The sequence below is a fragment of the Phaseolus vulgaris genome, chromosome 9, assembly GCF_051622355.1.
Source record: "Phaseolus vulgaris cultivar YP4 chromosome 9, ASM5162235v1, whole genome shotgun sequence".
Lineage (NCBI taxonomy): Eukaryota > Viridiplantae > Streptophyta > Magnoliopsida > Fabales > Fabaceae > Phaseolus > Phaseolus vulgaris.
Genome location: NC_143506.1, coordinates 16,933,051 through 16,960,278, shown reverse-complemented (window position 1 = coordinate 16,960,278; position 27,228 = coordinate 16,933,051). Strand labels below are relative to the sequence as shown.

General features: G+C 28.3%; 1 protein-coding gene across 4 annotated transcripts; it reads right to left on the bottom strand.

Annotated features, from left to right (window-relative positions):
• Positions 1-19,237: 19,237 nt before the first annotated feature.
• On the bottom strand, positions 19,238-26,007 carry LOC137822718 (DEAD-box ATP-dependent RNA helicase 15). 4 transcript variants are annotated; one of them, XM_068627666.1, is made up of 12 exons: positions 25,756-26,007; positions 25,517-25,632; positions 25,326-25,426; positions 24,704-24,876; positions 24,384-24,615; positions 23,797-23,915; positions 23,154-23,210; positions 22,886-23,070; positions 20,982-21,126; positions 20,797-20,880; positions 20,618-20,681; positions 19,238-19,594 (listed from the first exon to the last, which is right to left on the bottom strand). In XM_068627666.1, the coding sequence occupies exons 2-12, from the start codon at positions 25,627-25,629 to the stop codon at positions 19,584-19,586; spliced, it is 1,284 nt and encodes a 427-aa protein (XP_068483767.1). In that variant the 5' UTR covers positions 25,630-25,632; positions 25,756-26,007; the 3' UTR covers positions 19,238-19,583. The 4 variants fall into 4 exon arrangements, with proteins under 4 accessions (XP_068483767.1, XP_068483769.1, XP_068483770.1 ...); XM_068627668.1 differs by having other exon boundaries at positions 24,704-25,015; positions 25,756-25,976; XM_068627669.2 differs by having other exon boundaries at positions 24,704-25,015; positions 25,517-25,663; positions 25,756-25,962.
• Between the last annotated feature and the right edge of the window lie 1,221 nt (positions 26,008-27,228).

The following is a 27,228-nucleotide window of genomic DNA, read 5'->3' as shown; positions in this document are numbered from 1 at the left end:
TGCTAATTTGTTATATTTTTAACAATTAAATAGTTTAGTTTGTTTTTCATACACGCGGATTCCAAAGTTAGAAAAATAGGTTGTAAGAGTTAGGTATTTGGGATTGGACCTGTGACAACCCTACTATTTTGTAGTATTTTTAATTAAACTTTACTTAAAAAAGAGTTTTTGAAATGTTATCTTACCTTTTTGCTGTATTTATTTCCTTTTTATTAATAAATTATTTATTAAATTTCAATGTAAGATTTTAATGTAAGAGTTTTTTATTATATGTATATTTTTTTACCTATACTAAAAAAATTATTAAATAGTAACTATATATAAAAACCAAAAATAATTATTTACTATATTAATTAAATTATATATTAATTTAAAGATTAAAAAATATTATTTTTAAATTAATTTCTATTATTAATAAAAATTTATAAAATAATTTTAAATTTTAAATTTAAATTAATTATCTAAATTTTAATGATTAATATTTTAAATTTTAAATTGATATCTAATATATTAATATAGACTAATTTAGAATATAATTAAAATAGTAATTGACTAATTTAGAATATAATTAAAATAGTAATTAACTAAAAAAATTGATAGTTAATGATTAAATAACAATTTAGAAACTATTTTATAAATTTTATTAATAATAAAAATTACTTTAGATATAAATAATTTTTTAATTTATAAAATTATATTTAATTTAATCAAATGATTAATTAATTTAGTTTTTAAATTAATTTCTATTTAATAATTTTTTTTTAGTACTATAAGATAAAATTTGATTATTTTTCATTTCACATATTTTTTTTATTACATAAGATATTCATAATGATTGATCACAATAACTTTTTTTATATTATATTATTTTACTCATTATAAAATGCTTTAAAATTGTTCACATTACATCCAAAATCTTTCCTTAATAATTGCGATTATTTTATTTAAGCAACCAAATCTTCATTTTTCATGACAAGTTTTTTAGTACATATAATAAAGAAGGTTGCTGAAACTTATCTTAACTATTGGACATGAACAACAGATTCTTATTCTACAAAGTACTGTTGGGCTAAACCAATTATTTATTGATTAGTTATATTATTATATTTAAACTTTGTGTCTAATAATTTGATACACGTCCATAGATGTCGGTAGCAAGGCACTGCTGAATTTTTTAATTATTTCTGGTGTATGAACAGAGTACAAATAATGGAACAAGTTCTTCAACAACTCTGTTCAATATACTAGTTAATTTCAAGTTAAAAAAAAAAAATCATTTTTCGTAAAATATTTTTCTATCATTTTTTTAAAATAAAAGTTTTTATGACATTTCACTACACTTCAAATAACAACAATCATTTATTATTATGAAAAAAATATTATTAAATTTTTTTTTAAAAAAATACAAAAATATAAAAAAACTAGACCAAAATTCATATGTTAACAAAATCGATAGGTAGACTATATTTATTCATAAAAATTTCTAATAAGAGACTAGATGGTAGCCTATTATACCAATAAAAGAATTTTCTATGAATAAATCTTAAATTAGCCAACTTATCACCACATGCATTTCTTTCCCGGATTTTTTCAAAGTAATTAAGACAAGTATTCTATCGATTACGAAACATTTAAGGAACATTGGTTCTAACAATAAACGCGACAACAAATCAAAACATAATCACATTCCAATCAGCCATTAGTAAGTCTTATTTTTCATTTTTTTTTCTATCATTGATTTTCATTTTTTTTATTAATTATTTATTTATTCTACTTGTATTTACGTTCAACTAACAAAGCAAAAGTAGATGCTAAGGCATGTGAAGTCGTGGACGTGATAAGTTTGTGGAAAGCCATCGTTGACTGGTTAATTCATTTTGCTATGAAAGTAAGTACGAAAGCTGCAGCGATGGTGAACGTGTTGGCCACTTCGAGTTCATTGGCGCAAATGTAGGGTTCAACCCAAGTGTCACCAAATAGTTTCTTTTTCCTTCTTTTTACAATAACATTGAAACAGATTAATTACGGTTAAAAATAATACTTAATTTGGTTTTAATATTATCAACTAATTTTAGAAGATTGAATTAAACTTAAAATTTTATGATACTAAAGTCGTATATTCTAGTGAGAATTTGATTTTTTTTTTATCGGCAATAAGAAATAAATAAATATGAATCACTTAAGGGGTGATTAACTCAACCATAACCTTCATCACAAGACTTACTTTAAAGTTGGCCTAAACAGAACTTTCATAGCTAACCTAGAGGAAGACATCTCGAAGAAACAGTCATTTAATACCTCATGAGATCATCCTCATACAAACCAACGAATTTATGCACCAATCAGAAAAGGAAAAATTCGCAAACTATGACTTGGATGTAACTCATGACCAAGCCTTTAATTGAACCAAAACAAAAGCTTGCAGTACACTCACTACTTCCCCTTTAAAATTTGATTTTGTACCCACTATTAGATTATCTATAAATATATAGTCACATGTAGAAGTTAACAAATTTCAGTATTTAGAGTTTATCATAGTGAGAGTTTATTTGACTTATAAGATCGTTCGCTATCATATCACATAAATATATAATATCACACACAACGAGAGAAATGTGTTTAAAATATTACATCAATTATAGATAATAATATTTCATAATATAAAATGAGTATATATCTAATCTTATAAATCGATTTTATAATCTATAATAAAATTGAATTAGATTTAAAGTATATTTTTTTAATTTAGTTACATAGTAAGTGGTATGAATAGTTGATTAATTAATATAAGGTGTGACAGCTTAGCTTATTAGCATTTGTCAACGGAGTTCTTAATTTGGGTCATTAATTGCAATACATCATGTTTACCTAAACCTAATGGTAGTGGTGGTTGCATCGAGAGCAGAGAAAAGTAAAATTAAGAGCAGTTATTCCATTTTTTTCTTTGCCAAACTTGGTGTGTAATTAAGTTTATGGTGAAATGTTTTGTTTTGTGGAGTGTGTTAGGCCAGTGAGAGTGGTCCACGCTTTCCGCTTCCACAAAAAAATTACCATTCTTTTTTAATCTTTAAGTTTTTTCATTCATTTATTAACATTCATGGTGTTTGGTTCAAAATTAAATCATTTTAGAAAATATATTTATTTTTATCTATTTTTATTTTTACTTCAGATGGTAAGTTTTTACCAACCCATTTAGCACTCTCTTCAATAATCCTCGAGGTTCAAAGATTCTGTGCTGATAAGCATTTCTTTTATTAGAGGAAAATAACTATCAGTAAATTAATTATTAGAGGAAAATAAGGTAATCGAGTTTCACTATACTTGTTTTCATCTCCATACGATAATACCTATCATTTTTTTAAATATTAATTAAATTAATTTTTATATAAATTATTATTAAATATTTAGTGTAAAAAACACGAATTTTTTTATATTTTTTAATTTCAAAAAATAAACTATAATTTTATAAATCATAAAATAAAATATTAAATAATAATTACAAAATTGAACACAATCAAATATTCTCAGATGATAAAACGTAACTAATAAATAAAAATATTAAAAATGAACATATGGTCAAATGTATGTCATACAAACAATTTAATTAAAAAAATTGAAGTTTTATGTTTCATAAAATATAATGCATCATTTAAATGAGACCCACCAAGAAAAAAAATGTATTTTTGAGACTTTGATAGGAGAAGGTAAATACTTTAGAAATCTAAATCAATTTAGTGAATATTGAACGAGTAAAATAGTTGAGATAAAAAAAATGTTAAAAAGGCTCTTTAAATGAAATAAATAAAAGATTAAAAAATAATGAAAATAAATTTGTTAAATTACGTAGTTTTAGTAATTTAAATAATAATGAGGAAGTAAAGAATATATACATTATTGTCACTCGTACTTATGCCATGAAACTTTATGTTAAAATCAGGACAAGTTAAAAAAATATTACAAATATATTTATTATCTATTAAAGAGATTTTGATTTAAATCTAATTATAATTTTAAGAGGAGTAAGTAATTATAAATTAAGACTTTAAACTTAACAAAAAAAAGTTAATCAACATTAAATGCTTTATTTTATGGTCTTCAATACATCTATACTTTTATCTATATTTTTTTTACCTAAACAATTTTTATTTATTTTAATTATTTGTTTAGTATTTCTCCTCACCTTCGAATAGGAGTTTCTCCCCTCCCAAATCGATTCGGCTTTTCTCATAGTAAGTTGAAATTATATTTTCTTCAAGTAATATTCCTCATCATTAAAATATGAGAAATGATGCTTTATTAATCCGTTATTAATCAGAGCATAACTTAAATCTTAAAATTTATTAATTTTTTTGCGAAACATGATTTTTTATATATCCTTTTTTTTTAAAGGGGTTAAAATTTATTTGATTAATTACAACTATTTCAGCAAATATTTACACTTGTTTTCCTGAGGAGTATATATTCCTATATTTGATTTCGAAAGAGTTTTCTCAGATGTATAAGTCAATTTTTTCCCTCAAATACCCTTTTAGTCAAATAACTTCATAGGTTAAACTGTTTAAATATTTTCTAGAATATTTTATTTATCATAAGAGAATACTTAATATTTAAAAAACAAATAAAACTTTTTTTAGAAATAATAAAAATTATGAAATATTTCGTAGTGTGTTCATTTACTAAAATATAATACTAAAATATGCATGCAATATCTAATTATATATATATATCAATTATATATTATTTCAAAATTATATCTTTTTCATAGGATTATTAATATATATATATATATATAATAAAACAAAAAATTATAGGAAATTAAAACACTTCATTTAATTTTTTATCCTATTTAATTTGATATTTTAAAAAAATAATTTAGTTATATTTTTTATATTATTAAAGTATACATAATTAATTTTGTTAAGAATTTAAAATAATTTAAATGTATTAAATGAAATTTATATTTAAAATATTTTTATATTCCTTTTAACCATTTTTTAATTATATATAAAAAAACATTTTTTTTAAAATAAGTTTTAATTTAAAATCATATTTTAGATATACAATTTTTTAAAATTAAATTTTTAAAAATTGATCTACATAAATCATTTTCTCCTACACTCGTATGTGATAAATATAGTTTTTATATAATTTTGTAAACTCGTATAGTGTAACACCCCATAATTTACATATAACTATTACAATAAAAGTTTTACCCGTTTCTATACAAACTTGAAGTTTTTCAAAACATTCCTAATACATGATTAGGATTTATAGAAATACAAATATTTACATATCCATAGGTCAAAATAAAACTCTGAAACCTCTAAGGCTCTCATGCACCTGTATGGTCATATGTTCATGTACATAGTACAGTCATCGCAGTTCAAACACAGCAAGAAAAGCAAGGGTAAGCTAGTGAAAATAGAATTTTATAATATACACACTTAAATCCAGAGAGAAAACCAAATTACATGATCAATTTATCAAATTATTCAATTTTCTTTAAATCTCAACAATAAAACAATCACATAGATCTCGCATGGATCTATTTTCAATCACAATAATTGGATTTCATTTCAATCCCACTTCATCTTCCGGAAGACTCATTAAGTATGCCCCTACCAGAGACTAATACTTGATCCAAAGATTACCAGCGAATCCAATAGAAAGGATCATGGTAAGTTCAAACATCCAATACCGAGTGTCTACAGTGGGACCCGGTGTGTATGAACTCCCTCTCGACTTCTCACCACCTGATATCTTAGTCTACATGACTTAAGATCATCAGTGAAGTCAGAGGATCTCCGTTAAACATAGGTTTTTCATACTTAATGTACCATTAAATAACAACTCGTACATTATCTCAAATGTATGACATCAATTTCATACAATTTTCATCATACAATATCATTCAAAACGCAAACCACAATATTCAAAATCTTATTTAAAAGAAAAAACGACACTTAAATACTAAACCATCAAAATCTAATATTTTTACTAGTTTAAATAATATATAAACAAACAACACAATATATAAACATACGACATCCCTGCAAGAGAAATTGAATATTGGGACCACGTCCCCTCCGCATTCAGATCTTCTATTTTAGGGTGCTATTAAAAATTAAATTTAGTTTCCCTTACCTTAATTGCTTGCTTTCCAAGCAACTTTTAGAATTTTATTCCCTACAGTCTGGATAAGTTTCAAGATTTACGGGCCTAATGCAAGTTATCCAAATATAACAAAAATTCATTATATAGTAGAATAAGTTGAGAGGGTTAAACTTCTCAACTGACCCCACCAATATTGATGACTAAACCCTAAGTAAAAACAGAAAACAAAGGATATTTAGAGTAAAAATGAACTTACTCTGTTTGAAAATCTGATCGGGTAGAAATGTTCCTTAACTCCTCAACTACAACGTGGTTCGATCAGATTCTAAATTAGATAAGGTATGGAGTGAGAAATTAAGAGAAAAGATAAAGAGATATGGAGGGAGAACGAAGAAAGAAAGAAAATGATGTGTGCAGGGTAAGGTTCTGTGCGCTTCTTTTCTTTTTAACACTATCACATATAGTACCATGACGATTTCTTTCAAATTAAATAGTATTTTAGATATACCATTTACTCAATTCTAAAAATAAAAAAAAAAATATATTTAAAAAATGACTTTAAATTCTACCAATTTGAGAAAAAAAAAACTCATTAAGTTTATTGATAGTTTTCATGGCTGAACAAACTTTTTTTTTTCTGTGAAATTCTCTTTGCTTATTCGATAAATTTTTCAGACTAAAAAAATTAAATAAAGAGTTTTCACTCAATAAATCATCCATATTCTAAAGAGTATATGATAAATGTGTAACAAAGTTCGACAATCCATAGAAAAATTGTGAAACTCACTAAGTATTTGTAATGTGTTTGTGCACTTAGACTCATATGGCAATGGCTCATGCAAGTCAATGATAAGGTGAAGTGGATTAACCTACACGAGGGAGATTAATTATTATAATTTTTTAGTAGTTTAAATAATTTTTTTTTATATTTTCTTGTTAAAAAATTAATTATAATATATTTATTTTATATAAATATTAATTCAAATTTTATTGTCAATGATAAATTCATTAAATACAATAAAAATGTGAAATAATTATTATTTTTGTAATATTTGCAATAATTTTATAACATAATCCGGTTATTTTTACTTTATTAAAAGAATACAGTAATTAATCATACGTGCAAAATAATCAATTTATATGAATGTATAATATGTGGGCACTTTGTTTACTTTAGCTTGGATTTTTAAACTGTTTTTTCTCCTTTCATCTCTATTAAACCAGCATTTTTTTCTCTCTCTGTCCAATTGTATTTTTTAATTTAGTTTCAACGTTAATTTTGATAGATAAAATAATAGATATTTTATTTCATCTACAGGTATATAAAGTGACTGCAAATATTGAGGATTTCAGATAATAATAACAGTTAACTTTTTTTATGTAAAAGTATTAATTTTATTTATGATATAGATAAAATATTTATTAATTCTAAGTATAACGTACACATTGATTCTTTAGTTTTGTCACTATGTTTATAACTTTCAATATTATAAAATTTTAATCACATAAAATAAAACGCTATTTAAAATAAAATAGTGATATGAAATGACCATTGGCCATAATGGTCATCTTTTAGCGGAAAAAATGTTACAGAATTGACATGTGATGTTACCTGTCAAAAATTTATTATATTTAATTAATAATGAAAAAAATACACACGTTTATATTTTTATTATATTAAAAAAGAGATAATATTTTAGGAACTCTCTTTTAATCTTTATTTAATCTTTATTGTGGATAGATAAATAAGTTTAAAACAAATTAAACAAGCAAAATTGTAACACCCCGAAAATACATCTAAGTATTTAAAGACATGTTCTACATATTTTTATACAAATTTAGAGTTTTTTTTAAAACATTCCTAATACATGATTAGGATTTATAAAAAAATACAAATATTTACATATTTATAGCTCAAAATAAAACTCTGAAACCTCTAAGGCTCTCCTGCACCTGTATGGTCATCTGCTCGTGTACATAGTCCAGTCACTGCAGTTCAAACACAACACGAAAAGTAAGGGTAAGCTAGTGCAAAGAAAATTCATAACATAATTCATGGAAATATAACCAATTTAGACTGATAATTTATAAACATTTCTTTAAATGATTTCATGTAAAATTTCAATACCAATTCCATCATTCATATAAACCACACATGGATCTATTTTCAATCATAATCATTGGATTTCATTTCAATCCCACTTCGTCTTCTGTAAGACTCATTAAGTATGCCCCTACCAGAGACTAACACCTGATCCAAAAATTACCAGCGAATCCAATAGGAAGGATCAGGTAAGTTCAAACATCCAATATCGAGTGTCTACAGTGGGACCTGCCCCGGTCCGTTCCTGCCCCGCGCCGCTACACCCACGAACTTGTGCCTTCATCGTCACCCTCGCGCCACTGCTCCTCCCACATCGTTGCTCATCTCGTGTCGTTGCTCGTCCCATGTCATCGCTCCTGTCGCACGCCTCTCCCCGCACCTCCGCGTGCCTCCATGCTTATCTCACAGACTCCGCGCACCTCCACACTTCTCTCATGGACTCCGCGCGCTCCTTGCTCCTCCGCGGCACCAGCGGCCAACTCCTCTCTTGCTCCTTGGAGCCATGCACAGGTGTCCCACTCACGGTTCATAAAGTCCGATTTTTGTTGTTTGTTGTTATTTGCTCTAATAAAGATGATTTTTTATATGTGTCGTTATAAACAGTCAATTTATAACAATACTCAAAATAACGATGGTTACTAAATTGTCTTTATATAATTTTTGTAATCATCGTTAAAGCACTTTTCTACACATTTTATAATTTTTTTTTTTTAATGATTCATGTGCATTAGTCACACAAATAAAATCCTTAACATTTTGACATCCATCTTTGTAATTGTAATGAATGATTTCATTTAATATAAATAAAACCCTTAATATTTTTACATCAATTCTTATAATAATGATGAATGATTTCATTTAACATCGATTAGAATATTAAATAAATTATAATAATTAATTTAATTTCTCATATAAAGTGGATAACTGCATAAACAATATGAAAAAAAGTTGTTAAATTTAATTTTATCGCATAACTAAATAACTGGTTCATCCAAAATTTTATCACTATTATTTTTAAAATTATAATGTGATCGAATTGTACTGTATCATTTTTTTATTTTTAAAATTATAAAAGTGTTCCGATATTATGTACTAAAACGTTTGAGTTATAACAAATAAAAATATACAAAGTAGAGAGTGATGAAAACAAGTTACTAAGGTGTGGATCTTCAATTCAATCCTCAATTGTAAAAAGGAAATCCTTTATTTAAAGACATAGAAATTAAAAAAAAAAAGACATTAAATAAATTCGTTGTAGGCCATAAATTTCATGCCCATAGTTTCAAAAACTATATCTTATAAAATCATGAGAACTTTTTAAGGAATGAGGAAGCAAACAATATATGACACCTAATCACAATGAAATTATGTTTTAATAAATCGCAACTACAAATAATGTCAAAAGCAAAATAGTAATAAGACATTTTTCAAAGTATAGTAAAGCATGTGATTTGGTACTTTAAATTACTTTTAATGCAAGACAAAAATATTACTTTTAATGAAAAATTAATTTCGTATAAAGTTAAAGTAAACAAGCATGCTTTTAGTACTTCAATTTAATAAGACCATTATGTAAAAAAAGTAACTTATTTTATATACATTTGTTGCACATTAGCATATAAGATGCAATCCTAAAATAACAAGAAGTTGCCAAATTTTAATGTATTTTTTCTCTTATCGTGTTTCATTTTTATTGAAACATAACAAAACAGTAATAATATAATTTGGTATTTCAAAGTTTGAGAGGAATAAAAATATGCACTAGAATATATAAGTAGTAAGGAAAACACCGAGTTGTCAACTTTTTTTTTTTTATAAAGTTTTCGTGTTAGGTATCACTATGCAACTTGACATCTCAGCTAAGCTGACACCTCAAGTAACAACAATCATCTGTCATCACATAAAAAAAAAATATTATTAAAAAAAAAGAAAAAAAAAATAAAAATACAAAAATATGGGGGGACTAGACCAAAACCCATATGTTAACACAAACGATACATAGGTAGATTATACCTATTCATAAAAAATTCTAAGAACAAACTAGCTGGGAGTCTATTATACCAATGAAATGATTCTCTATGAATAAATCCTAAATTAGCCAACTTATCAGCACACGCATTTCCTTCACGAAAAATATGAGTTACCCTAAACCTGATTGTCCCACAAAAATTAAGACAAGTATTCCATCGATTCTGAAGCATCCACGGAACATTAGTCCTAGCAGTAAACGCAGCACAAACCAAGGCAGAATCACATTCAAGCCAGACATTAGTAAGTCCCATTTTTTGAGCTTCCTCCATAGCATGTATAACTCCATAAAACTCAGCAACCAAAGCAGTTTGAACTTCAAGAAACGCTGAAAAAGCACCAATAAATTCTCCCATACTCCCACGAAAAATACCTCCACAAGTAGCAAGACCAGGATACCCCCTAGCAGCCCCATCAGTATTAGTTTTGACCCAGCCTGGTGAAGGAAATTCCCATCTAATAGGAAGAGGACGAAGAACTTTACCACTACGAGTCTTAATACCGAAAAACTTAATCACGTTGAAGTCCAACATATCATTCTTCATTGAAGCTTTAGACGAATTTCCCACTAGACAAGTTAAATCTTTAATTATCGAAATAGCCTTAGAAACCCCAATCTTATCCTGAAATCTAGCATAATTCCTCATACGCCATATCATCCATATAGAAAAGGTTATCACCGCAAGCTTAATCAATTTAACCAAAGGACTACCATCACTCTTAATAAAAGAAAGTAGATCATCCTTATTAGAGAAATGAGAAGTAAGAAAAATTTGTCGTACCCAACTCCAAATATGCAATGCGTTAGAACATTCAAAAAATAGATGTTGAATAGATTCTTCTTGCTTTTCACAAAGCGAACACATAGAACATATATGCAAACCCTTATTCTGAATATGTTGATTTGTAGGAAGTCGCCCATGAAAAAGTTTCCAGAGTACTAGAGTTTTAGAAGACGGAATAGATGAAGACCAAATGAATTTACCCCAACCACCTGGAACTCCTGGTTCCAAGAAAAAAATCCTAGCCGATTTAAGAGTGAAACGACCAGACTCATTTAGAATCCAATTAGGAATGTCCTGTTCCTCTCTAATCATGATATGATTAAAAAAATGAGGCATCTGCTGTAAAGAGAATGGAATATTCCAATCACAACCTGTCCAAAATTGAGAGACTGTATCCGGAATGCTAACACCATCAGATAACCCTGCAATATTTGCTAAAGAAGTAGTAGAGCACCATTTATCATTCCAGAAATTAATAAAAGAACCTGTACCAACAGTCCAAGAAGTATAGTCAAGTATGGTAGAATAAAATTGCTTAATTCTGGGCCAGAGAGAGGAAGATCTATAAACCGTTCTAAATTCATATTTTGATTTAAGAACCCTGGCTTTCAAGAGTAAAGACCAAGGTTTGTCGCTATAAGCAAAGTTCCAAGCAAGCTTAAGAAGATATGCATTATTTTCATGATGAAGATTAATAATATTCAAGCCTCCATCCTCAAGAGGTGAACAAATTTTCCCCCAATTAACGGTAGCAATACCTTTTTTCAGAATATCACCAGTCCAAATAAAATTCCGACACCACTGCTCAACTTGCTTAATAAGTGAAACAGGCCACTTATACATATTAAAACTATAAGCTAGAGATCCAGTAATCACTGTATTGACCAGCTGAATTCGACCCATCATGCTAAGAGATTTACCTTTCCAAGATGCTAGCTTCAATTTAACTTTATCAACCAAAGGTTGAAGAAACCGACACTTTGGAGCACCAACAAAGATAGGCACTCCTAAATAATTGAAAGGCAAACAACCATGACTACAGGAAAGAATATTTTGAATTTTGGTGACAAATCTTGGAGAATTATCCATGGTGAAGAAACTACTTTTAGAGTTATTAATATATTGACCAGAAAAATCACCATATGTTTTAAGAAAAGAACTCAAATTTCTAAGAGACTTAATATCCCCCTACAAAAAATAAATATGTCATCAGCATACAAAATATGAGAGGGAGTGAGATAACCTTGCGGACTGGCCATATTTAAAATCTTCTTATCATTCACAAGCTTAGAGAGACCTCTACTAAGAACTTCCTCTGCAAACCGAGTTGTCAACCTTTTACTCAAACTCTGTTAGAAAAACAAAGTCTATTGCTAAAAATATGTAATTTTTATAGAAAATAAAAAAAATATATATTAAAAGATGTCACATTTATTTGAAATACAATTATTTTATAATATATAAATTAATTTAAATTTTATTTTATTATTAAAAATTATAAAATTAAATTAAATTTAAAATTTAGCTTATTGTTCTTAAGCGAATATTCAGACTACTCAAATAGAATACTTAAATTCAATCATAATAAAACACCCAAGAAAATCATTATTAGAAACCAATTTTAGAAATAAAAAAATAATTAGACCTAGAGTTTATTTTAGAAACTAAAAAAAAAAATTATTTTTAAATTAGTTTGTATTATTGTTAAATAGTTTCTAAATTTGTATTTAATTAGCTATCAAGGTTTTTGCTACCAAATTTATAATCTAAATAATTGGTAGTTAAAACATTAGTAATTAATTAGATACCAATTTAGAAACCACTTAACAATAATAGAAACTAATTTAGAAACCAAAATTTTTTTAGTCTCTAATTTGGTCACTATAACAACTAATTATTTGTAGTCTCTTAAATTGGTTTCTATTTAATAATTTTCTTGTAGAAAAAAAAACAAAATATTACAAATAAAAATGTGCTTTAGTGAATGAGAACACAGAAGTTCTATACGCTTTTCAAAAGATATTAAAGAATGACTAGCATCTTTTTTTACTCACTGCCTTTAAAGCATGATAAAAGATATCACTACCAATAAAAAAAATTAATCTTATATGAATTTGGACCTAAAAAAAATGTTTTAGTACTAAAACCTAATAAGCTAATTCTATGAAAGAAAAGAGCTTGTTTTAGATAAAATGTATTGTGCATTAGCAAATAAAATGTGATTAATAAAAACTTAGGGAGTTGACAACTTTCAATGCATATTTTCCTTTGTCTGTGTTGGTTTCTTTTATAAAAACTTTGCAAAACAATAATAAGATAATTAGTTATTTCATTGTTAGAAAAGAATAAAAATGTGTATCATAGAAAAAAAGTGGTGAAAACAACTTACTATCAACCTTTAATTCATACCACATTAGCAAAACAAAATATCTTTTACTAGAAGAAATGGAAATTTTAAATAAACATGAAATAAATTGACTCTATCACATAACCACAAGAACATATTTTAAAGAAATAATATTTCATAAAGTCATAACTACTTTTTAGGGAGTGAGTGACTAAATGATGGTCCATTGCATAAAACATCAGTACATAACATCCAGAAAAGAACAAAAAGGCCTTTGCTAGAGGACATTGAAGTTTCAAAGAAAATAAGAGATATACAATGTCAAGGAAAACCACAATAAATAAAAATCTGGATATGAATGGGAAATTGAAAGGGAAAAAACCTTAATATATGTGTTTTGGTTTATTCTTCCATATTTTTGTATTTTTTTTAATAATATTTTTGTCATGCAATGACAAATGATTATTGTTATTTGAAGTGTCAACATAATTGAGATATCAAGTTGCATAGTGATATCTAACATGAAAGTTTTTATTTAAAAAAAAATCCTAAATTTCTAACAACAACTTAACAACAATAGGTAATGATATATTGACAATCCAAAAATTTTATACAGTCACATTACAACCCTCAATACTATTATTTTAATATTGCTTCATATTATTTAATTATAAATTTATCTTTTATTATATATATTTATATCTAAATCCATATTGTATATAACTAATATCCATGTTGTTTATTAAAGTGGGAAGAGGTATTGGTTAAGTTAACAAGAGTATGATTGAGATTGAATAAATTATATTCTCCTAGTTGTGATTAACATACATGAGGACAAAGGATTGATAACAAGTGAAGTTGAGGCTAAAAGAGACTTGTTTTTGTTTTTCTAAAGAGAGTGACAAAGAAAAGAGGTCACTCTTTATGGTTTGGGTAAGTGGAAGAAAATTTGATGACAAAGAGAAACCAACAAATATGTTTGGAATTTTGCAATCACATAAAAAGAGAGAGAAGAAGAAGAAAATAATTTTTTAGTCTTCAATAAAATAAAAGAAAAAATAATTAATGTAAGGAGAGGATTTTGAATGAGAGTGAAGATAGAAGAAAAGTTGACCCATTATCTAGATAATGTTTTGTTAGTCAACAACCAGAATGTCATGTAAACAATAGAAGAAATTAAAATAGATAAGTGACATGTGCATGGAAAAACATGTTTGAAAAAAGCACTACCAAATAATAGCATAGTTCAAATTTAAATATGGATTTTTTTTTGAGAAAAAAAGTGCATGGAAGATTATTTTTAACTACTTGATAATTTTAAATTTTTTTATTGAAAACATATTATTAAATAATTAAAATATTTTTTATTTTTTTTAAGTAGTCTATCGTTATGACATAACTTTTACTTAAATTTTTTTATTTCTATTGAAAAAAAAAGTTAATTAGCAATCTGGTAACTAAAAAAATAAAAAAGAACATGTAAAAAGTTAGTCACAGAATTTATATACAAAAACAAAAAGTATTTTAAAAACTCAATATGATAAAATATTTAAAAAAAAATAATTAAAAATAATTAAATTTATGAAATGTCCAAATATATATAAAAAAGTTTTTCTGCCTGAAAAAATTTGAGGTGTTAGCACTTAAGGGGTGAATCTATTTAGGAGAATTTTGCGGTGTCAAAGTAGCTACTTATCTATGTATTTAATTATAAACAAAATCCAAATTAAGTAGTTTATTAATCTTATTTTTATAATAAATGAGTTAACTATTCTATAGATGAAAAAATTAAATTACTATTTAATAATTTGATTGAATCAAGTTTAAGGATTTAGACTTATATGGACTTGAGAAGTTTCCAGATTTTAGAGAAAAAGAGACACCAATGAATCATGAACAATTTACGGCCAAATTAAACATTGTTTACTTTCTATAATTTATTTTAAAGGGCAAAATGATCATGATTAACCATTAATTAATACATTAAAATGTAGAAAATATTAATTTTTAAATGAAAAGTGTTGTTTGGGTGTGATTTGAGATGATATAAAGAGTTTGGTCAATTTCGTTAAGACTCCAATAATTGCCTATCTTCAACGCAGCCCCTTATAGTCAGAGAAAATAAAAAATAAAAAGAAAATTGAATAAAAAGAAAGAGGTGATTTAGTTGAAAAATAAATTAATAAATATGAGAAGATTTTTTTTTCATTAATTCGAAATAACTTTTTTTTCAGTAATCAAGTTTCAAACTGTTCATAGAGATTTTGTATTTTGTTTCTTGTGTGAGATGTGAAGTTTTGAAAAGTTATTGTCATTCTTATTAGGATTTTTCATTAAATAGGAGTGTTTTTAAAAGTTATTATTAAATTGATGGAAGAATTATTGACTTTTTTATAGAAAACATAATTAAACTTTTTAAAATATAAATAGCTCATGAAAGGCAGTGTAATCTATTTTATTTTGGCTCTATGTTTTTTAATGAATAATTTATAATAATTGTGCTTGGAATTATATTTTAAATGAACCAAAATAATTAAAAAATATTTATATCTGATCATTTTTAATATATACATATAAACTAAATTTAAAAAAAAAAAGTGAGTAAGCTAAAATCTTATGGAGATTTTAAAAAAATGGAAGTTAAACTACATCATCTTTTCTTCTCTTAGTATAAAAGAAACCATCTTATTTTTTATTCATTTGAGAATGCATTGAAATTGTAGAGAAAAATTTTACTTTTGTTTTTATTATTGGTAGTGAGATTATAAATTATATCAATCTCATTATTGTTATTATATAATACTAAATAACATTATATATATAAATATAAATAACATGTTTATAAATAACATGTATATAAATATTATACATGTTTATATTTATCGTTAGATATTATATATATTTAGTAGAAAAAATATTAAAAAAAAATCAATTTTGACAGCTCTTCTTGTAATTGTTCATGAAATCGATTTTATTTGCATTGTCATCTAATCTTATGTGAAAATAATAGCATAACAACCATAAATAAACATGATAAACTAGAATAAAAAAACTTAATCTAATATGGAATAAATGTAGAGAATCACGTGATTATTTAATAAAATTTCTCATATATATTTATTGTTTACAATAAACATAAATTACCATAAAAAAATAATAAGATTCATTGACTTATAGAATATTGTGTTGACTTTAAACATATAATACTAACATTTGTTATATTTTAAAGATTATTGATCTATTCTCATAGTTTTAATATAATTGGTAGTGAACATATGTCAAAGTAGTTACTCACACATTTATTAAATCAGAATGACTCTTCAATCCTAAATAAATAGTAGAAATATTTATTGATTTTACCACTCCATATTTTCATTTATATGAATAAATGTTGGAAACATTCATTAATTTTTCATCACTTCGTAAAATTTAAATCTTTTATAATTCAATAACTCAATACACATTATTATTGGATTAAACATGTATCACTAAATTGAAAGTTATAGTTGATAGTTTAGATACAAGTTTAAATGTTTATTCATCACATTCTAAAAAACACACATTAACAAACATAATTAATTTATGTGAAGTAAGACAACAATTTTTTTTACAATATTAAAAGCCTTAAAAACTAATTTTATAAAAAGATTAAATACTTTCTTGAGAATAAAAAAAATACAGTCTTCTTGCTTGAACAAGATTTTTTAATTAAAAAATCAATTTCTCTTTTGGTGGATCATCACTTGTGAAAAAAAATTTGCTTAAGCAAAGTGATTCAAATTTGAGGGTTGTCTCAACCAAATACCACCTAAGTAAATGATATGTGCAAATATAAAAAATCTTAAAGCATGAAAGTTTAACCAAACTATCAATTTTTTATACATAAAATTTGTAACATGTTAACTCTATAAAGGATAGACATAATAGAGTAATTAACACTTTTAGAAAAAAAATTGCATGGGCTATCAGACTTAAGCATGGTTATGATTTTATAAATATTTTCACAATTCGTTTTAGAAGAACAAAATCAATAAATAATACATAAGTAAGAATGTAGTATAATAATACAAAATTTTATATTTTGTTCACCTAAATTAATTATAGATTTCATTATTTAAAATAAAATTTAAGTATTATCATTGTTATTTTTAGCTTATAACAAGTACACTAAGTATTTTCTTTTACTATCCAAATATACCTTATTTTTTCAAGCTATCCGTTTAAACTCCCCTAAGTTTAAAAACAAGTTCACAATACTTTTTCAAGCAAAGTAAACAAAGTTTATCTAGATTATACAAAAAAAAAAATTATTGATTATTGTTTGATTACAAGATACTTAGTCTTAATAATGAATATAAAAAACATATGATTCCTTTATTTTACAAAAATAACTTTATATACATATGATGAATTTACAAATAAAATCTGAGTGTACATTAGTTATTTAAAAAAGGATCTACTATACTAACACTTACGACATGCATTGGGATGAATTTTGAGAAAAGAAAAAGATAATTATCTAAGACAAAGTTCAAAATTTCCTACACTCTTCCCTTGACTAGCTTGTAGATCAACTCTTACAAAAAGACTTAAGATTTTAATATTTGACTTTGAGGAGAGAAAAGGAAGTGAATGAGAAAACATTAATTTATTTGAACTAGAACAATAAGATTTCTTTCACCCAGTCATATATTAAACTCAACTTGTTTTGGCAATTTCTCTCTGCACCATATTATTTTTTATGTGCATCCAACACAACTTTTAAAACCCCATTTTGCCTTTATCTTTTGTTTTGAAAAAAAGGTGCATTTGAGGTGCATAGGAGGTGTTGTTGGTGTAGTGTTGGTATAATGATAAGCAAAACTTAAAGGACAACAAACACCAGCTATTCATTATGGTCAATAACAATCTTCATCAATAATTTTAAGAGGTCAAAATAATATATTTAAACTAAGTGTAATTTTAGTAGGTCAAAATAATATAATATATTTAAACTAAATGTAATTTTAATGTCTATTATCCATGGAAAATTACTAAAGTTAATGTCAAAGTAATGCAAAGTTACTAAAGTTAATGTCAAAGTAGTGTGAACGAATTTCTCTTCTTCCTATATGATTGCACCGCTCTTACCACGTGAAGAAATGATATAGAAGAGTATCCTTCTTAATCATCAACAATATTAGAAAAAGTTTTGGAAGCTGTGGACCCAACAAAAGGGTTGGGTCGCCCCATATAAGCTCTGCTAGTGCCTCCAAGAACACCTGTATTTCTTACTTTCCATTTTTAGGATGATAATGAAGGCAGGCTGAGAAGACTAGAAGGTGAGAAATCCGTCAACAAAGTGGCCACTTATCATCTTATTTGAAACTGGGAACTTACAAACTGGAAAATTTGTGGGACTGACCTTACATTTGATTTGCATATCTGAAAATTTTGGGATTGATTTGTATGAGATGTGCAGATATAAAAGCAAGTGTAAAAACTACAAATGAGATTTATAGATTAAAAACTACAAATGAGAAGGGAGGAAAAAAAAACGGAAAGGCATATTAGCGTCCCCGAAAATTACCTCCAAATGCATGGTGATACAAGGTGCACGTGACAAAACATGAAAGAGATTTGAGGAGATGCGAGAGAAAGAGGACTAAATAAAAAAAAATAGATTATGAAAATAACCTAAACGATAAGATTAAAAGGCAAAACATTCTTTCACTAACCTTGGGGTAGTCTTATAATTAAATATCAAACGACGAGTGTTAGAAATATAAGAAATTGCTTTTGTGAATACAAAAAATGGTTATGCATAAAGTGCAAAGGAACAAATGTGTAAAGACTGGAAGACAACCAAAAGACCAAATGTGTGACAAAAATTAAAACTCGTATCACTTAATCCGTCTAAAGACCAAACTGATAAGTAAAAGACCATATTATCGAATTCAACAACAGTCTTAAGTCGCAGTAACACTAACTCAAAACAACAAGTTCATGAAAACAGCGTAGCTGCCACACAAAATACAGCAAGTGAAACCCCATAAATACATAAGCCATTATACTGCTACATCTAATACCCGTAAAATGGCCTAGTCTGTAAACAGACTCTGCTATCTATCAGCACAGTTAATCATCCGCTGCACCGTTCATATTATCCTGCGTCACCATTACTCATGACCCAAGCAGTTAACCTTCCTCCCAAAATAAAAATTTACTACGATGGCACTGCAGATATTACAGGGAAATCAAGTCAGAAAAATGCTAACAGAGCCACAAAATTATATAAAATGAAACATAAAACCCAAGAGGAAGGAAACAAAAGACAATTAAATAACTTACAAGATTTTAAAACTGATAAAAAAAATTCTCACAAAACAAATACAACAGCAGAATAGTAATATTTCAATTTGGAAGAGAAAACGTCGGTACTTTCATAGACTACAAACAAAATAAATTTGTCTTCTTGACGACATGAAAATACAATGCAATTGAGAAATGAGTTACTGGAAGGAAAAACAATTAATACAGTGCAAATATTGATCAAAACATTATGCTTCAGAAAATATAACTCAATGAAAAACAATTAAGCATTTTGGAATATTGAGTAAAAATCTCTTTTAAGAAAATTCCACAATGCATATACGTAAGACTATGATTTTTTTAAAAATAGCATGAAAACAGAAGTATGTGTAGTAACTCTATAAAACACTAACGAATAATTTATTGAACTAAAATACGTTTATCATACAATACCATGGGCTCAATCATGCAAGGTGAAGCATGAAGCTCAAATAACCACTTACAACCTACTAATTTTTCGAAGCCACTTCAAAATAACAATCGAGATTTAACAATAAAACTTTACTAAATGACTAGGGTAAGCTTATACGCAAGTAACAACGTAAAGAAACTGCCAATTCAACCTCCAGGAACTGCCATGTATTCAACTAATCTATTGAACATTCACTAAATCATTTTTAAATTGTTATTTGAAAACTAAATAGATTTTCAACATGAACGACAAATATTTTAATAATGTCTCTAGAACATTTGTATTCAACAAAATATTAGTTATAGTAAATGCCCTAAGCCCACAACACAAATATAAAATTTATGGTTCAATCTTGAATTCAGTTTCAATTTTGAAATATTTGGACTAAAAAATATAATTCTGAATTATAATTATTAAAATTCAATCGTCTAAGTGACCATTATATGAACTAAAATCAACGGATGAAAAACACATACTATAAGTTGAGGTATCAATCTGCTCAGGCAGCTGTTTTATATCCACCTCAAACCTTGACTGAACCTGTAATTTACACCAAACACAGATTAGAAATCTAAAGGATATATATATATATATATATAGTAGACACACACATATACATCACATTGAATAAAAATTGACGAAAGAAGTTCCCTACATTGTTGAGAACATCAACATCAGTAGAACAAGAAACAAATGTAATTGCAAGGCCTTTGGTGCCAAATCTTCCAGCTCGACCAACCTGTTCAAAATCCAGCCAAAAACAATGAGTCAACCTTGTACTAGATTTTAGTGGCATAAAATAGCTAACTCGGAAAAAAAAAACAGATCTTATAATCATACCCTGTGCAAGTATGTGTCTGCAGAATCAGGCATGTCATAGTTTATAACAATGTTGACACGTTCAATGTCAATCCCTCTTCCAACCAAATCTGTTGCAACAAGAATCCTTGTATGGCCCTCTTTGAAACCTTTATAACGCTTTAACCTATGAATAACATAAGCAAAGATCATATATAAATGTCTACAACTCATCCACTAACATCACTGAAGTATATATAAAAAGTGAAACCAAAATACAAAGAAAGTAAAGCAGCTTATAGCAGAAGTATGGCAGAGAGAGAGTATGATTGCAGAAATAAAATTGCAATACATAGGTAGAGCCAGACAGACAAAAAGCTCAAGTGGAGAGAGAAGCATCAGAGTGCTGAGCCAAAGGCACAAGAAACTGGGTGCGGGAATGAGGTCAAAAGAACAGTGGAGTTGATTGTTACATTGCCGCTTGTGACTTGTACTGATAGCGAGGAGGGAAAAGATGAATTGTCTGGGGTTTTACTTCTTAGATGGGTGATTTTATTTTTAATGTGGGGCTGGGTAGGGTCAACCCAACAAATCAGATTTCCACCACTCGCCTCTTTTTTCCATCTATATCTTCAATTACACCATGGCAACTACAAGAAAGGAGGTCATAAAACCTAGCACGCCACTTCTGCCATAGAACAGCAGCCAGTGAGAAATCCACTGAAATCCACGGAGCTGAATGCAGTCCCTCAGAGACCAATTTATTTAATTTTTTTCTGGATTAAACCAGTAAAATGCGTTACAGCAGATGTCAGGAGGAGAAAGGGACACGTGACAAATTCATCAGGAAGTTAGATACGCATAAGAGATAGGAACAAGTGACTGTAAAACGCTTAAAGAACTCATAAAAAGCCCTATAGTTACTAAATGCACATATAAGCTGTGCTGTTCATGTAACTGAACTATACATAAACCAACTATCCCAAAGATTTCCACGCTGGTTTCTTCTAGTCCGTTCCAGTATAATTCTAAACACTAAGATGTAGAAAGAGAATCCCAGCACCATTAATTGTATTATAAAAAATATATTTCAACATTCATAAAACAGTAGAGTAAAATAAAATCTAATGTCTCGAGAGATATTTATCTTACACTCCCTTTCTCTTATAATTTGTTTCCCCAACTTGGTTAATAGATAGTTTTGAACACCAATTTTTAACTGTGACCTCAAAAAAACAACTAAGATTTAACTTGAAATTTCAAAGATGACAACAAGAGGAATTTAAAAACTTTATTAGTTGTTGGTAACGATAAATTGCAAAGGGAGACAATATCATTGGGATGTGCTTCCATAATAAATCACCACTGTTAAGAGGTTTGTATTATTGAAAAATAAAAATGCAACTCATTCTCTCACAAGGAAAAGGGGTACACAATTCAAAATAAGAGGGGGGAGAAGGAGAAATGTAATTTAGGCAACTCCCAGAAGTTTAACTTCCTCAAGGAAAAAACGTCAGCTACATAACATCCTTATTCTCGGAAGAATATAGACTTGCAATGCAATTTTAATTGCATAATGCACATGGAAGATGCCACTCATTGTTAACTTCTATTTAACATTCCTCGGTCAAAAGCAAGACCATATCAAATATTGTTAAAAATCCACACCGTATCTCACAAGAAAAAAACATAATATCATAACATCCTTATTCTTGATAGATTATAGATGTGCAACGCACTTAATTATATAATGCATGCCCTCATAATTAACTTCTATTTGACATTCCTCAAAAACCAAAACCATATCAAATATTGTTAAAATTCACATTGTATCTCACATGGAAAAAACATAGTTTCCCATAGTGAGATTTGAAGTTTAAATCAAACAACAAAATAATGAATGGAAACAAACTTCTTCAACATCCATTCACATCTATAAAACAAACCTTTCTTCCTGGGACATGCCAGAGTGGATGCATATAGAAGGAAAGTTGCACTCCACAAGTAGTTTGTCCAGCTCGGCTGCTCTACTAACACTTTTAACAAAGATAACAACTTGATTAAAGTCCAGTGCATCAAGAAGATCATTCAACTTCCGGTTTTTCTCCTCCTCTTTCAATTTGATGTAGTGCTGCCATGTCAGTCATCAATTTAATTACAAATAACACATTAACTTAAAGAAAGGAAATAATAATTCAAGAACAAAAAGCTAACCTGCACAAGTCCGTGAAGTGTCAACTTGGCCTCATCATCAACATAAATTTCCATAGGCTGAAAGGAACAAATTTCACAGTAAATCATATTAGGGTCCTTCCTCAAGCTAATGGAATCCACAACGAAATTAATGATGGATGCAGATCCCTTGAATGACAGTTCTTGTCCCTCTGTTTTGTCTCCTTGCAGAAACTTTTTTTAGTCACGCCAAGCAAGTGCCACGGACACTTGACACCCACCCTAAGAAAACTGGCAGAAACAAAACCAAAATACCCTAATAATACCATTTCCCCTTTTAAAAGAAAAGGAATACCAAGCCTAACATGAATCAAGCTACGTACCATAGATGAGTCAAACTTCTAACATGAACCAATGGACAAAAGAAGTACAAACAGGATCACTCCTAAAATATCCCATCCAAAACTTTTTCCTAACCCAATCTCAGGTCACCAGCCCACTAGACTCCCCCTACCAGCTGAGTGTTTCAGTAAAAGTAGTATGAATAAAAGACACTACAAGAAAAACCTGTAGGAAGGAAAACGATGAAACTACAGCATTCTAAATATCTTGAAAACTCTCAGGGATTGTGAGCAGTATGTAAAAGAGACTTCTAATTCAAGTAGTACTGGCCATGAGACATTACATCTTGCATAAATTTCTTGCAGACTGGGCGAATTTCCTTGCTGAGTGTTGCGGAAAACATCATAACTTGCTTATCATGGGGAGTCATCTTGAAAATGTCTTGAACATCTTTCCTCATATCTGCAGAGCATAAAAGGAACAATAAAAACCATTCAAAACCTTTTTATCATCGCCACTCTTAGAACATGTTTAAGTGAAGTGTCTAATTCAATAAATATTTGTTGGATATCTGACAATTCTAAAACAGTTCCAACGCACAATTTTAAAAAAGACAAATACATTAATTTCAAAAAACTCAAACTAATTATATAAATTTTTATTATGATTATAAAAATAAGGAACAAATATTTTTTAATCAGCCATGAGAAACATCTATTTGACACATAAAAAATTGAAACATAATTGTATGTATAAATATTTTTTGTCAATTTATATAATCCATAATTATATATATAATTATAGATTTGTGTTCCTGTATTCTATATTTTGGATATTATACTTGTTGAGGTGTCGATGTCGTGTCAGTGTGCTAGTGTCTATGTTACATAGTTCAAAACAGTAGAGTGGTCATTCAGCAATGAAACATACCCAGTGATTCCAGCATCTTGTCGCATTCATCTAATATGAAATGTCTCACATTCTTCAAAGAAAGATCCTTATCCCTTGTCAATGCTAGTATTCTTCCAGGTGTTCCGACAACAATATGAGGGCACTCATTTTTCAGCAGATCCTTGTGAACTTTGATGTTGACCCCACCATAAAAGACAGCAACCTTGAGATCGGGTAAATAGGTACTGAACCTCTCAAACTCATGGCATATCTGCATGAACGAGGTTGCAAATCTTAAATTGGATACAACTAGAATACCATGTTCGATCATTTTGATGCATCAAGTCGCCCATGAGTACCTGGTATGCTAATTCTCTTGTATGACACAGAACAAGAGCAGAAACTTGGCCAGGAACGGGATCAATCTGCTGCAGAGTCGAGAGAACAAAGACAGCAGTCTTTCCCATTCCAGATTTCGCTTGGCAAATTACATCCATTCCTAGAATTGCTTGAGGGATGCACTCATGTTGCACTGATGATGAAGCAAATAAAACAGGGCCGAAGGAACCGAGTGTAAGTAAAATAAACCTTTTCTGACGCTTTTAATTTCATTTGATAGCTTTACCAAAGCAAGTTAGTTCTCCAAAACAAGATTGTGAAACAATTATTACCTGAGAAAAACAAAAATAAATTCACATAAGGATGATACACTCGACACGTATGTAACATGTACTTAACTATCTTGTTCAAAGCAAAAGCCCCAAAATCCAAAATTTCAAGATAACGGTGAGGAGAAAAAAACAAAGGTGGTCGTCCAAACAATTTCATGATAAAAAAAAGGCCAGAATATTTGTCATGACAATAGCTATAATAACCATTACGAGTCTAAAATCCCCAAAATCATCCCAATACTACAGCCACAGCCACAACATAGAACAAAAATAACTGTAAATGAAAGATAAAGATAGTTCGATGGTTTGCCTTCAGAAGGATGCTCAAATCCCGAGTCCACAATAGCCCGAAGAAGCTCTGGCTTCAGAAGAAAGTCTCTGAATCCTGAACTGTGAATTCCAACATAGCCCCTGCAAGAGAAAATTAAAAAAAAATTATCAATACCCAAAAAAAGGTAATCGTAGATTTATATGTCTTAACTCAATAAATCGTGCACTTACTTCTTGGTAGCTTCGCCGTTGACTTTAGCTCCGACGGAGTCGGGAGCCTTGTCTTCTTCCTCCTCGTAGTCAATAAGCTCTTCCTCGTATGTTTCGTCCTTGGTTTCTCCCATTATCTGCGAATCACGGAGTCAATTAAATCATAACCTGAAACGGAATATGATGCAAATCGAATGTGTAAATTGAGCTAGGGTTTTGCCCTATATAGCGATTTGTAGGGTTTTGGGAGAGGGAAATACCTGCGAGATGAAGGATGAAAAGGAAGGTTGGAAGGTTGGGGTTAGGGTTAGAGATAGGGTTGAGAGAGAGAGTCTGCAAAGTAAATTGTTAGATGAAAAACAATTTGGGGAAAAGAAACTGAGAGAGCGAAACCTCCACGGGATGAGCGAGTCGCAGTTAGTGGATGAGCAAGTGACAATAGGGTTAAAGGGCACCACCTTTTTTATAGAAAGCCGTCACCGCCTTGTTTATTATATTAGCCCCTGTTTTTTAAGATAGGATATATAATTTTTTTTTTATATAAATTTTTTATTTTGAATTCGTGATAATAATTTATGTTATAATTCAGATTACTCTAATTATTTAAGATGAAAATGACATATTCAAACATTATAAAATAAAATTTATTCATTTATATATTATAAAATATCTTCCTTCGTTGATATGAAATATTTCATTCATATTCTATTGTTTTGAAACTTTTTAATTCGTACATGTATTTTTTAACTTGTTATTTTATAGTAATATTAGCAACTTATATATGTTCAAAACTCACAAAATAACAATTTTAACCATTTTTTATCTTTTAAAAAATATTTTATCAATATTCCGATAATTTTTTGTATGGCATAAAAGATAGTTATTGTATTGGTAGGCTAAAACCGAAATGTTCATGCCGAGAACTACATAGTATAACAACTAAAATGTTAGGTTAAAACCGAGAGGTTTAGACCGAAAGCGAAGAAGACAAGAATAAAACAAAAATATAAATATTATAAAAGCCCAATTAGATAAAAACTTGCAAGAGGGGTGCACAAATAATAAAAAAGGTGCAGAAAGAAAGCCCAAGAATAAAGGGGAAAGCCCATTAGAGAAACTCTATAAATAGGAGTTCAGAGATAGAAAGAGGTAAGAGTGATTTTATCTTATAAATATTAAACCTTTTCTGACTTTGGCATCGGAACAACTTGCAGGTACCCCCACCTGTTGTGAGGAGAAGCCGAGAGCACCAGCCTAGAGGAAAAGCCGAGAGCACCAACCTAGAGGAAAAGCCGAGAGCACCAGCCGAGAGGAGAAGCCAAGAGTTCCCATCAAGGAGAGAAATTAAGTACCCAGCCAAAGATAGTATTCAGCCCAAGATTGAAGGATTTGTCTTGTTAACCTATTTCGAGTGTTATTGATCCCTGTTGTAAGAACAGTTATTACTAGAACCATTAAAACTCATAAGACCAACTTTATTTTGGGTCATGTTAGATTATAAAAAAAAAACAAACTTAATCTAGTTATATTAATAAAATTATAAGGATATTTAGTAAGTAATTATTAGTTTCTACATTATCCTATCTAAAGGTAATTTTTTGAGTACCTTCGTAATTTTTTTTCATCCTATAAGGACTATTTTATCTTTAATAAAAATAACAAGTAATTATAAGTTCGTATACCCTTCATCTTATTTACCTATTAAGTAACGACACCTCCAAACACTAGGAAGA